General features: G+C 43.2%; 1 protein-coding gene across 1 annotated transcript in view; it reads left to right on the forward strand.

Annotated features, from left to right (window-relative positions):
• LOC135536405 (calcium/calmodulin-dependent protein kinase type II delta chain-like) overlaps window positions 1-13,007 on the forward strand; it is a 101,532-nt gene extending 88,525 nt beyond the window's left edge. Inside the window, exons 18-21 of the mRNA XM_064962749.1 lie at window positions 6,458-6,552; window positions 7,802-7,864; window positions 9,551-9,716; window positions 10,656-13,007. Coding sequence (XP_064818821.1) covers window positions 6,458-6,552; window positions 7,802-7,864; window positions 9,551-9,716; window positions 10,656-10,659 — 328 coding nt within the window. The 3' untranslated portion in view covers window positions 10,660-13,007. The remainder of the gene's footprint in view (window positions 1-6,457; window positions 6,553-7,801; window positions 7,865-9,550; window positions 9,717-10,655) is intronic.
• The last annotated feature ends 1,225 nt before the right edge of the window (window positions 13,008-14,232 follow it).

Genomic DNA, 14,232 nt, shown 5'->3' on the forward strand with positions numbered 1-14,232 from the left:
CTATATAGGGAATAGGGCTCTGGTCACTAGTAGTTCACTATATAGGGAATAGGGCTCTGGTCACTAGTAGTTCACTATATAGGGAATAGGGCTCTGGTCACTAGTAGTTCACTATGTAGGGAATACAGCTCTGGTCACTAGTAGTTCACTATATAGGGAATAGGGCTCTGGTCACTAGTAGTTCACTATATAGGGAATAGGGCTCTGGTCACTAGTAGTTCACTATATAGGGAATAGGGCTCTGGTCACTAGTAGTTCACTATGTAGGGAATACAGCTCTGGTCACTAGGAGTTCACTATATAGGGAATAGGGCCCTGGTCACTAGTAGTTCACTATATAGGGAATAGGGCTCTGTTCACTAGTAGTTCACTATATAGGGAATAGGGCTCTGGTCACTAGTAGTTCACTATGTAGGGAATAGGGCTCTGGTCACTAGTAGTTCACTATGTAGGGAATACAGCTCTGGACACTAGGAGTTCACTATATAGGGAATAGGGCCCTGGTCACTAGTAGTTCACTATATAGGGAATAGGGCTCTGGTCACTAGTAGTTCACTATATAGGGAATAGGGCTCTGGTCACTAGTAGTTCACTATGTAGGGAATACGGCTCTGGTCACTAGTAGTTCACTATATAGGGAATAGGGCTCTGGTCACTAGTAGTTCACTATATAGGGAGCAGGGCTCTGGTCTAAAGTAGTTCACTATATAGGGAATAGGGCTCTGGTCACTAGTAGTTCACTATATAGGGAATAGGGCTCTGGTCACTAGTAGTTCACTATATAGGGAATAGGGCCCTGGTCACTAGTAGTTCACTATATAGGGAATAGGGCTCTGTTCACTAGTAGTTCACTATATAGGGAATAGGGCTCTGGTCACTAGTAGTTCACTATGTAGGGAATAGGGCTCTGGTCACTAGTAGTTCACTATGTAGGGAATACAGCTCTGGACACTAGGAGTTCACTATATAGGGAATAGGGCCCTGGTCACTAGTAGTTCACTATATAGGGAATAGGGCTCTGGTCACTAGTAGTTCACTATATAGGGAATAGGGCTCTGGTCACTAGTAGTTCACTATGTAGGGAATACGGCTCTGGTCACTAGTAGTTCACTATATAGGGAATAGGGCTCTGGTCACTAGTAGTTCACTATATAGGGAGCAGGGCTCTGGTCTAAAGTAGTTCACTATATAGGGAATAGGGCTCTGGTCACTAGTAGTTCACTATATAGGGAATAGGGCTCTGGTCACTAGTAGTTCACTATATAGGGAATAGGGCTCTGGTCACTAGTAGTTCACTATATAGGGAATAGGGCTCTGGTCACTAGTAGTTCAATATATAGGGAATAGGGCCCTGGTCACTAGTAGTTCACTATATAGGGAATAGGGCCCTGGTCACTAGTAGTTCACTACATAGGGAATAGGGATCTGGTCACTAGTAGTTCACTACATAGGGAATAGGGCTCTGGTCACTAGTAGTTCACTACATAGGGAATAGGGATCTGGTCACTAGTAGTTCACTATATAGGGAATAGGGATCTGGTCACTAGTAGTTCACTATATAGGGAATAGGGCTCTGGTCACTAGTAGTTTACTATATAGGGAATAGGGCTCTGGTCACTAGTAGTTCACTACATAGGGAATAGGGCTCTGGTCACTAGTAGTTCACTACATGGGGAATAGGGCTCTGGTCACTAGTAGTTCACTATATATGGAATAGGGCTCTGGTCACTAGTAGTTCACTATATATGGAATAGGGCCCTGGTCACTAGTAGTTCACTATATAGGGAATAGGGCTCTGGTCACTAGTAGTTCACTATATAGGGAGCTGGGTTCTGGTCTAAAGTAGTTCACTATATAGGGAATAGGGCTCTGGTCACTAGTAGTTCACTTTATAGGGAATAGGGCTCTGGTCACTAGTAGTTCACTATATAGGGAATAGGGCTCTGGTCACTAGTAGTTCACTATATAGGGAATAGGGCTCTGGTCAATAGTAGTTCACTATATAGGGAATAGGGCTCTGGTCACTAGTAGTTCACTATGTAGGGAATAGGGCCCTGGTCACTAGTAGTTCACTATATAGGGAATAGGGCCCTGGTCACTAGTAGTTCACTACATAGGGAATAGGGATCTGGTCACTAGTAGTTCACTATATAGGGAATAGGGCTCTGGTCACTATATAGGGAATAGGGATCTGGTCACTAGTAGTTCACTATATAGGGAATAGGGCTCTGGTCACTAGTAGTTCACTATATAGGGAATAGGGTTCTGGTCACTAGTAGTTTACTATATAGGGAATAGGGCTCTGATCACTAGTAGTTCACTATATAGGGAATAGGGCTCTGGTCACTAGTAGTTCACTATATACGGAATATGGCTCTGGTCACTATATTGGGAATAGGGCCCTGGTCTATAGTAGTTTACTATATAGGGAATAGGGCTCTGGTCACTAGTAGTTCACTATATAGGGAATAGGGCTCTGGTCACTAGTAGTTTACTATATAGGGAATAGGGCTCTGGTCACTAATAGTTCACTATATAGGGAATAGGGCCCTGGTCTATAGTAGTTCACTATATAGGGAATAGGGCCCTGGTCTATAGTAGTTCACTATATAGGGAATAGGTTCTGGTCAATAGTAGTTCACTATATAGGGAATAGGGCTCTGGTCACTAGTAGTTCACTATATAGGGAATAGGGCTCTGGTCACTAGGAATTTACTATATAGGGAATAGGGCTCTGGTCACTAGTAGTTCACTATATACGGAATATGGCTCTGTTCACTATATAGGGAATAGGGCTCTGGTCACTAGTAGTTCACTATATAGGGAATAGGGCTCTGGTCACTAGTAGTTCACTATATAGGGAATAGGGCTCTGGTCACTAGTAGTTCACTATGTAGGGAATACAGCTCTGGTCACTAGTAGTTCACTATATAGGGAATAGGGCTCTGGTCACTAGTAGTTCACTATATAGGGAATAGGGCTCTGGTCACTAGTAGTTCACTATATAGGGAATAGGGCTCTGGTCACTAGTAGTTCACTATGTAGGGAATACAGCTCTGGTCACTAGGAGTTCACTATATAGGGAATAGGGCCCTGGTCACTAGTAGTTCACTATATAGGGAATAGGGCTCTGTTCACTAGTAGTTCACTATATAGGGAATAGGGCTCTGGTCACTAGTAGTTCACTATGTAGGGAATAGGGCTCTGGTCACTAGTAGTTCACTATGTAGGGAATACAGCTCTGGACACTAGGAGTTCACTATATAGGGAATAGGGCCCTGGTCACTAGTAGTTCACTATATAGGGAATAGGGCTCTGGTCACTAGTAGTTCACTATATAGGGAATAGGGCTCTGGTCACTAGTAGTTCACTATGTAGGGAATACGGCTCTGGTCACTAGTAGTTCACTATATAGGGAATAGGGCTCTGGTCACTAGTAGTTCACTATATAGGGAGCAGGGCTCTGGTCTAAGTAGTTCACTATATAGGGAATAGGGCTCTGGTCACTAGTAGTTCACTATATAGGGAATAGGGCTCTGGTCACTAGTAGTTCACTATATAGGGAATAGGGCCCTGGTCACTAGTAGTTCACTATATAGGGAATAGGGCTCTGTTCACTAGTAGTTCACTATATAGGGAATAGGGCTCTGGTCACTAGTAGTTCACTATGTAGGGAATAGGGCTCTGGTCACTAGTAGTTCACTATGTAGGGAATACAGCTCTGGACACTAGGAGTTCACTATATAGGGAATAGGGCCCTGGTCACTAGTAGTTCACTATATAGGGAATAGGGCTCTGGTCACTAGTAGTTCACTATATAGGGAATAGGGCTCTGGTCACTAGTAGTTCACTATGTAGGGAATACGGCTCTGGTCACTAGTAGTTCACTATATAGGGAATAGGGCTCTGGTCACTAGTAGTTCACTATATAGGGAGCAGGGCTCTGGTCTAAAGTAGTTCACTATATAGGGAATAGGGCTCTGGTCACTAGTAGTTCACTATATAGGGAATAGGGCTCTGGTCACTAGTAGTTCACTATATAGGGAATAGGGCTCTGGTCACTAGTAGTTCACTATATAGGGAATAGGGCTCTGGTCACTAGTAGTTCAATATATAGGGAATAGGGCCCTGGTCACTAGTAGTTCACTATATAGGGAATAGGGCCCTGGTCACTAGTAGTTCACTACATAGGGAATAGGGATCTGGTCACTAGTAGTTCACTACATAGGGAATAGGGCTCTGGTCACTAGTAGTTCACTACATAGGGAATAGGGATCTGGTCACTAGTAGTTCACTATATAGGGAATAGGGATCTGGTCACTAGTAGTTCACTATATAGGGAATAGGGCTCTGGTCACTAGTAGTTTACTATATAGGGAATAGGGCTCTGGTCACTAGTAGTTCACTACATAGGGAATAGGGCTCTGGTCACTAGTAGTTCACTACATGGGGAATAGGGCTCTGGTCACTAGTAGTTCACTATATATGGAATAGGGCTCTGGTCACTAGTAGTTCACTATATATGGAATAGGGCCCTGGTCACTAGTAGTTCACTATATAGGGAATAGGGCTCTGGTCACTAGTAGTTCACTATATAGGGAGCTGGGTTCTGGTCTAAAGTAGTTCACTATATAGGGAATAGGGCTCTGGTCACTAGTAGTTCACTTTATAGGGAATAGGGCTCTGGTCACTAGTAGTTCACTATATAGGGAATAGGGCTCTGGTCACTAGTAGTTCACTATATAGGGAATAGGGCTCTGGTCAATAGTAGTTCACTATATAGGGAATAGGGCTCTGGTCACTAGTAGTTCACTATGTAGGGAATAGGGCCCTGGTCACTAGTAGTTCACTATATAGGGAATAGGGCCCTGGTCACTAGTAGTTCACTACATAGGGAATAGGGATCTGGTCACTAGTAGTTCACTACATAGGGAATAGGGCTCTGGTCACTAGTAGTTCACTACACAGGGAATAGGTATCTGGTCACTAGTAGTTCACTATATAGGGAATAGGGCTCTGGTCACTAGTAGTTCACTACATAGGGAATAGGGCTCTGGTCACTAGTAGTTCACTACATATGTAATAGGGATCTGGTCACTAGTAGTTCACTACATAGGGAATAGGGCTCTGGTCACTAGTAGTTCACTACATAGGGAATAGGGATCTGGTCACTAGTAGTTCACTATATAGGGAATAGGGATCTGCTCACTAGTAGTTCACTATATAGGGAATAGGGATCTGGTCACTAGTAGTTCACTATATAGGGAATAGGGCTCTGGTCACTAGCAGTTCACTACATAGGGAATAGGGCTCTGGTCACTAGTAGTTCACTATATAGGGAATAGGGCTCTGGTCACTAGTAGTTCACTATATAGGGAATAGGGCTCTGGTCACTAGTAGTTTACTATATAGGGAATAGGGCTCTGGTCACTAGTAGTTCACTACATAGGGAATAGGGCTCTGGTCACTAGTAGTTCACTACATATGGAATAGGGCTCTGGTCACTAGTAGTTCACTATATATGGAATAGGGCTCTGGTCACTAGTAGTTCACTATATATGGAATAGGGCTCTGGTCACTAGTAGTTCACTATATAGGGAGCAGGGCTCTGGTCTAAAGTAGTTCACTATATAGGGAATAGGGCTCTGGTCACTAGTAGTTCACTACATAGGGAATAGGGCCCTGGTCACTAGTAGTTCACTACATAGGGAATAGGGCTCTGGTCACTAGTAGTTCACTACACAGGGAATAGGGATCTGGTCACTAGTAGTTCACTATATAGGGAATAGGGCTCTGGTCACTAGTAGTTCACTACATAGGGAATAGGGCTCTGGTCACTAGTAGTTCACTATATAGGGAATAGGGCTCTGGTCACTAGTAGTTCACTATATAGGGAATAGGGCTCTGGTCACTAGTAGTTTACTATATAGGGAATAGGGCTCTGGTCACTAGTAGTTCACTACATAGGGAATAGGGCTCTGGTCACTAGTAGTTCACTACATAGGGAATAGGGCTCTGGTCACTAGTAGTTCACTATATATGGAATAGGGCTCTGGTCACTAGTAGTTCACTATATATGGAATAGGGCTCTGGTCACTAGTAGTTCACTATATAGGGAGCAGGGCTCTGGTCTAAAGTAGTTCACTATATAGGGAATAGGGCTCTGGTCACTAGTAGTTCACTATATAGGGAATAGGGCTCTGGTCACTAGTAGTTCACTATATAGGGAGCAGGGCTCTGGTCACTAGTAGTTCACTATATATGGAGCAGGGCTCTGGTCACTAGTAGTTCACTATATAGGGAGCAGGGCTCTGGTCACTAGTAGTTCACTATATAGGGAATAGGGCTCTGGTCACTAGTAGTTCACTACATAGGGAATAGGGCTCTGGTCACTAGTAGTGTACTACATAGGGAATAGGGTGCCATATGGGACTCAGCCTGTGTTTGTTTCCAACAGGAAGCTCTGTGATCCTGGTCTGACGTCGTTTGAACCAGAAGCTCTGGGGAACCTGGTAGAGGGACATGACTTCCATCGCTTCTACTTCGACAACGGTAACACATCCATCAGTCAAGTCATTTAGAAGATACAGTTATTGATTAGTAGAGGTATTGATTAGTAGAGGTATTGATTAGTAGAGGTATTGATTAGTAGAGGTATTGAATAGTAGATGTATTCATTAGCAGAGGTATTCATTAGTAGAGTTATTGATCGACAATTTATTAGTGTAGGTATTGATCAGCTATAGATTAGTAGAGGTATTGATTAGTAGAGGTATGATCAGCTATTGATTAGTAGGGGTATTGATCAGCAACTTTTGATTAGTAGGGGTATTGATCCGCTCTTGATTAGCAGAGGTATTGATCAGCTATTGATTAGTAGGCGTATTGATCAGCTATTGATTAGTAGGGGTATTGATCAGCTATTGATTAGTAGGGGTATTGATCAGCTATTGATTAGTAGGGGTATTGATCAGCTATTGATTAGCAGAGGTATTGATCAGCTTTTGTTTAGTAGAGGTATGAACAGCTTTTGATTAGTATAGATATTGATCAGCTATTAATTAGAGGTATTGATCAGCTATTGAGTAGTATGTATTGATTAGTAGAGGTATTGATGAGCAATTCATTAGTAGAGATGTTGATCAGCTATGGATTAGTAGAGGTATTGATTAGCTATTCATTCATAGAGGTATTGGTTAGTCAAGGTATTGATTAGCTATTGATTAATAGAGGTATTGGTTAGTAGAGGTTTTGATTAGCTATTGATTAATAGACGTATTGTCTAGTAGAAGTATTGATTAGCTATTAATTAGTAGAGGTATTGATTAGTAGAGGTATTGATTAGCTATTGATTAGTGTCGGTATTGATTAGAATATGTTTTGATTAGGAGAGGTATTGATTAGTAGAGGAATTGATTAGCTATTGATTAGTATAGGAATGAATTATTAGAGCTATGGATTATTATATGTATTGATTACTATAGGTATTGATTAGCTATTTATTCATAGGGGTATTCATTAGTAGAGGTAATGATTAGAATTTGTATTGATTAGCAGATGTATTGATTAGTAGAGGTATTGATTAGCTATGGATTAGTAGAGGTATTGATCAGCTATGTATTAGTAGATGTATTGATTGGTAGAATTTATGAATCAGATATTGATTTGTAGTTATTGATTAGCTATTGATGAATAGTTATATCTGTTTGTGTCTGTTACTGAGAACTACAACTCCCACTAGCTAACTAAGGCATGTCTGTCTCTCTCTCCATCTCCCTCGTCCTCCCCCTTCTCTTTCCAGCCCTGTCTAAAGGTAGCAAGCCGGTGCACACCATCCTCCTCAACCCTCACGTCCATCTGATAGGTAGGAAATCAGCCATTTATCATTATTATAACAATAATATTATGATATACATTTAGCAGATGCTTTCATCAAAAGCAACTTACATGAATATGTGCATATATTTTCCTTATGGGTGGCCCTGGGAATTGAACCCACTATCCTGGTATTGCAAGCACCATGCTTTACCAACTGAACATTAAGTTTTATGTAATCTTGTTTCAGGTTGGTATTTAAATATACACTGTATGTACACATCAATTCCAGTCAGAAACTAGACCAGATTCAAATTTCATATTCCAAATTGTCCTGAAGCATTGAAGTGAACATTGGAATAGGAATTCCGGTGTACTTCCTGGATTGAATCAAGATGGACGCCAATCCCCTGGTACTTATGGTGCGGCAGGGTAGCCTAGTGGTTAGAGTGTTGGACTAGTAACCGGAAGGTACCAATCTGTCGTTCTGCCCCTGAACAGGCAGTTAACCCACTGTTCCTAGACCAGTTAACCCCACTGTTCCTAGACCAGTTAACCCACTGTTCCTAGACCAGTTAACCCACTGTTCCTAGACCAGTTAACCCCACTGTTCCTAGACCAGTTAACCCACTGTTCCTAGACCAGTTAACCCACTGTTCATAGACCAGTTAACCCCACTGTTCCTAGACCAGTTAACCCACTGTTCATAGACCAGTTAACCCACTGTTCCTAGGCCAGTTAACCCACTGTTCCTAGACCAGTTAACCCCACTGTTCCTAGACCAGTTAACCCACTGTTCCAAGACCAGTTAACCCCACTGTTCCTAGACCAGTTAACCCCGCTGTTCCTAGAACAGTTAACCCCACTGTTCCTAGACCAGTTAACCCACTGTTCCTAGACCAGTTAACCCCACTGTTCCTAGACCAGTTAACCACTGTTCCTAGACCAGTTAACCTGCTGTTCCTAGACCAGTTAACCCCACTGTTCCTAGACCAGTTAACCCCACTGTTCCTAGACCAGTTAACCCCACTGTTCCTAGACCAGTTAACCCACTGTTCCTAGGCCAGTTAACCCCACTGTTCCTAGACCAGTTAACCCACTGTTCCAAGACCAGTTAACCCCACTGTTCCTAGACCAGTTAACCCCGCTGTTCCTAGAACAGTTAACCCCACTGTTCCTAGACCAGTTAACCCACTGTTCCTAGACCAGTTAACCCCACTGTTCCTAGACCAGTTAACCACTGTTCCTAGACCAGTTAACCTGCTGTTCCTAGACCAGTTAACCCCACTGTTCCTAGACCAGTTAACCCCACTGTTCCTAGACCAGTTAACCCCACTGTTCCTAGACCAGTTAACCCACTGTTCCTAGACCAGTTAACCCCACTGTTCCTAGACCAGTTAACCCCACTGTTCCTAGACCAGTTAAACCCACTGTTCCTAGACCAGTTAACCCCACTGTTCCTAGACCAGTTAACCCACTGTTCCTAGACCAGTTAACCCCACTGTTCCTAGACCAGTTAACCCACTGTTCCTAGACCAGTTAACCCCACTGTTCCTAGACCAGTTAACCCCACTGTTCCTAGACCAGTTAACCCCACTGTTCCTAGACCAGTTAACCCACTGTTCCTAGACCAGTTAACCCCACTGTTCCTAGACCAGTTAACCCCACTGTTCAATGTGTTTTACGATGTTGACGTGAAACAAGGAAAGGTGAACTAATGAGAAGGTCTATCTAGCGGAGAACGCTGCGTGCATCGCCTACATCCGCCTGAGCCAGTACATGGACGCGGGAGGGATGCCTCGCACCATGCAGTCTGAGGAGACCCGCGTCTGGCATCGCAGAGAGGGAAGGTGGCAGAACATACACTTCCACCGCTCGGGCTCGCCCAGCGTACCATCCCAGTAAGAAACACACGCTAATCAATGAATTCATGTATTAATTATAGTGATTATAAATAAACCGATATCACAACATTCACTTCCAACGCTCTGTAGTGTCCAGTCTAGACTACCTTCCCAGTCTGTAGTGTCCAGTCTAGACTACCTTCCCAGGCTGTAGTGTCCAGTCTAGACTACCTTCCCAGGCTGTAGTGTCCAGTCTAGACTACCTTCCCAGTCTGTAGTGTCCAGTCTAGACTACCTTCCCAGTCTGTAGTGTCCAGTCTAGACTACCTTCCCAGTCTGTAGTGTCCAGTCTAGACTACCTTCTCAGTCTGTAGTGTCCAGTCTAGACTTCCTTCCCAGTCTGTAGTGTCCAGTCTAGACTACCTTCCCAGTCTGTAGTGTCCAGTCTAGACTACCTTCCCAGGCTGTAGTGTTCAGTGTAGACTACCTTCCATGTCTGTAGTGTCCAGTCTAGACTACCTTACATGTCTGTAGTGTTCAGTGTAGACTACCTTCCATGTCTGTAGTGTCCAGTCGAGACTACCTTCCCAGAAAAGTGTCTAGTGGTGCAATAACTAATCTCCACCACTGGAGGGCGCCACGTCCACGCTTACCATGCTACTGTAATGGTTAGTGTACTGTTTCCTCATCCTGGTACTGGGGACATTGTAGTTGTTGCCATAGCATTAACACACCTGATTTAACAAATTAACTCATCAAGCCTTTGATTATTTGATGCAGGTGTGTAGTGTTACGGTAACAACTTGACAACACGGATATCGCTCTGTTTCTGGGTTGAATCTCATTTCCTTTTTCCCCTGTGTTTGTGTGTGTTTGTGTGTGTGTGTGTGTATGTATGTGTGTGTGTGTGTGTGTGTGTGTGTGTGTGTGTGTGTGTGTGTGTGTGTGTGTGTGTGTGTGTGTGTGTGTGTGTGTGTGTGTGTGTGTATTTTACAGTTAATGGAATATCAAGCTTCAGTCTAAACTCCCAAGACAGGCAACAATCAACAAGCCAACCCGTGTTCTCCATTTAACCTCTAACCCCTGACCCCTCTGTATGGACATGACATCACACAGGAAAAGGATATCAACCCTAAAAGGTCGTCAGGTCATCCTAACCACCTAGAGTGTGTCCCTAAATGGCACCCTATTCCCTACATAGGGCCCATGGGCTCTGGTCTAAAGTAGTGTCCTACATAGGGAATAGAGCTCTGGTCAAAAGTAGTGCACTATATAGGGAATAGGGTTTCGTTTGGGACTCAACCCCCACCTAGAGCAGCCTGCAGCAGACCGTGGTCGTTATCCACTGGAGCATATTACCTGACATTTGGTTATCGGGTTTTTAAACTGTTTATGGTGCATTTTAAATGTATAGAGATGTTTAAAAATCTACTGCTGTCACTCCTCCCATTTTGAACTTGTATTGTTACGTGTGTTTTACGTGTTGCAATACGAAATATTTAAAGATCAGAATGTTAAAATCGAGCTTGCTTTTGTTCTGGTGAAATGTATATATATCTTGTGATTGTTGATAAAACAAATTAAATAAAAAAAAAACATTAAATTGCTATATCATAGGAGTTTTAAGACCTTTCGTTAAAATTCTGTATGTAAGTTTATGTTTGCGTTGAGCTACTTGCTAATGTTTGGTTGAGCTAGGTGCTAATGTTTGGTTGAGCTAGGTGCTAATGTTTGGTTGAGCTAGTTGCTTATGTTTTGTTGAGCTAGGTGCTAATGTTTGCTTTGAGCTACTTGCTAATGTTTGGTTGAGCTAGGTGCTAATGTTTGGTTGAGCTAGTTGCTAATGTTTTGTTGAGCTCGTTGCTAATGTTTGGTTGACCTAGTTGCTAATGCTTTGTTGAGCTAGGTGCTAATGTTTGGTTGAGCTAGTTGCTAATGTTTTGTTGAGCTAGGTGCTAATGTTTGGTTGAGCTAGGTGCTAATGTTTGGTTGAGCTAGTTGCTAATGTTTTGTAGTGCTAGGTGCTAATGTTTGGTTGAGCTCGTTGCTAATGTTTTGTTGAGCTAGGTACTAATGTTTGTTTGAGCTCGTTGTTCATGTTTGAGTAATTGGGTTTGGACATTATGTACTCCTTATTTAACTCATAGAATTGCAAAATTCCCAGGTTTTCCAGAAATCCTGGTTGGAAGAGTCCCAGAATCAGGAGAAAACAAGCAGCAAATCCGGAACCCTCCAACCAGGATTCCTGGAAAACCTGGACAATTTGGGAACGTTACCAGAATTTTGCAACCCAACGCCCAACCTTGGTCTAAAGTAGTGCACTATATAGGGAATAGGGCTCTGGTCACTAGTAGTTCACTATGTAGAGAATAGGGCCCTGGTCACTAGTAGTTCACTATATAGGGAATAGGGCTCTGGTCACTAGTAGTTCACTATATAGTGAATAGGGCTCTAGTCTATAGTAGTTCACTATATAGGGAATAGGGTTCTGGTCACTTGTAGTTCACTATATAGGGAATAGGGCTCTGGTCACTAGTAGTTCACTATATAGGGAGTAGGGAATAGGGTGCTAGTTGGGATGTAACCAGTGAGATGTGTTTGTTTGCCTTCATAACAGATGGCCTCATTATGCCATTATGAGAAATAAAGACCACATTGGTAGGTATGCATGGGGGGCGGGGTTATCGGGAGTATGAATATATTATAATAATGAGAATATTTTGTTTATATGTGTGAATCACTGAGATGTTTGTTGATAATGTTGAACATCGGTCCTGTTGTCTTCAACCAGACCTCATGTCTGTCCTTCCTGTTGTCTTCAACCAGTCCTCATGTCTGTCCTTCCTGTTCTCTTCAACCAGTCCTCCTGTCTGTCCTTCCTGTTCTCTTCAACCGGTCCTCTTGTCTGTCCTTCCTGTTGTCTTCAACCAGTCCTCATGTCTGTCCTTCCTGTTCTCTTCAACCAGTACTCATGTCTGTCCTTCCTGTTCTCTTCAACCAGTCCTCTTGTCTGTCCTTCCTGTTGTCTTCAACCAGTCCTCATGTCTGTCCTTCCTGTTCTCTTCAACCAGTACTCATGTCTGTCCTTCCTGTTCTCTTCAACCAGTCCTCTTGTCTGTCCTTCCCGTTGTCTTCAACCAGTCCTCATGTCTGTCCTTCCTGTTCTCTTCAACCAGTCCTCATGTCTGTCCTTCCTGTTCTCTTCAACCAGTTCTCATGTCTGTCCTTCCTGTTGTCTTCAACCAGTTTCATTAGCCCCGTTTATACTTGGTTCTAACATGCGTCCACATTCTGATTGTGCCCACATGCAGGTCTACACATGGTATTAAAATGTGTATCTTATTCGTCCACTGTGTTTGCATTGTGACCAGATATCCTGTTCCCTCCCTGTACACTATTTATTTGACAGATATTCTTTCAAAATAACACTTTATTTTTTATTTTTAAGGTGTACACAATAAAGACGCATTGTGGTCAGACAGGCATTGTGATCTTCCTGGTAGTCAGACAAGCATTGTGATTTGATAGCTGTAAGTCATATGTGGACAGAGAAGCCATTTTTAATCATCATTCTCCATCTAAAGTCATTGACAGGTGGCACCATTGAAGTATGGCATCAATGTCTTAAAATTAAGAAATAAATATTATTTTGAAAGAATATCTACCTGCTGTACCCAACGCACACGCACACACACTGTCCACACACACACGCACACACACTGTCCACACACACACGCACACACACTTGGAGAGGCTGGATAAGCGATCTGTCAGTGATCACTAGACTCCATAGACTTGTTGGAAAGGTGGCATCCTATGATCGTGCCACGTTGAAAGTCACTGAGCTCTTCAGTACGGGCCATTCATCTGCCAATGTTTGTCTATGGAGATCGCATGGCTGTGTGCTCGATTTTATACACCTTTCAGCAACGGGTTTGGCGGAAATAGCCGAATCCACTCATTTGAAGGGGTATCCACATACCTTTTGTATACATAGTGTAGGTGACCACCTTCACCTTGAGAAACACAATGACGTGTGCAGCGTTGTAGGATCCAAATGATGGCTTAAGTCCTACCACACCATCTCCATAGATGTCTGCATGTGCGCAGCTGTTCCCCCCCCCACACACGTTGTCCAGGCATTTGAATGGTCGCCCGTTGTGCCGATGAGGTTCCGCCCACGGCGACCAAGTTCTGTCCAGGTTGAAGCCCGCTTCAGCACCAAGCACCAGAACCCTCTGAAAATACATATTTTGGGTTAGTTCTTCTTTACGGGATAGTTCCAGTGTAATATTATGAAGTATCACGTGCATTAGTAGTAACAGTTATACAGTATATGGTGCTGTACCCTGAACATACTCCACCTGCAGTTGTTTAACCCGTTCGTTGTTTCTCTCAAAAGGCACCAGGGTAAATGAGTTTCATAGATGCCTGCTGCCTCTTCTAAAGGCAGGGTGATTGTTGGTAGGCTGATGGATACCACATTGGGAAAAAGGTGTCATCTTTCTCCTCAATGGCCTGCTTTAGTTAAGACAGCCGTATGGCATTCCTGACCCTCCCCTTTTTTTCCCCC

The sequence above is a fragment of the Oncorhynchus masou genome, unplaced genomic scaffold (genome assembly GCF_036934945.1).
Source record: "Oncorhynchus masou masou isolate Uvic2021 unplaced genomic scaffold, UVic_Omas_1.1 unplaced_scaffold_614, whole genome shotgun sequence".
NCBI lineage: Eukaryota > Metazoa > Chordata > Actinopteri > Salmoniformes > Salmonidae > Oncorhynchus > Oncorhynchus masou.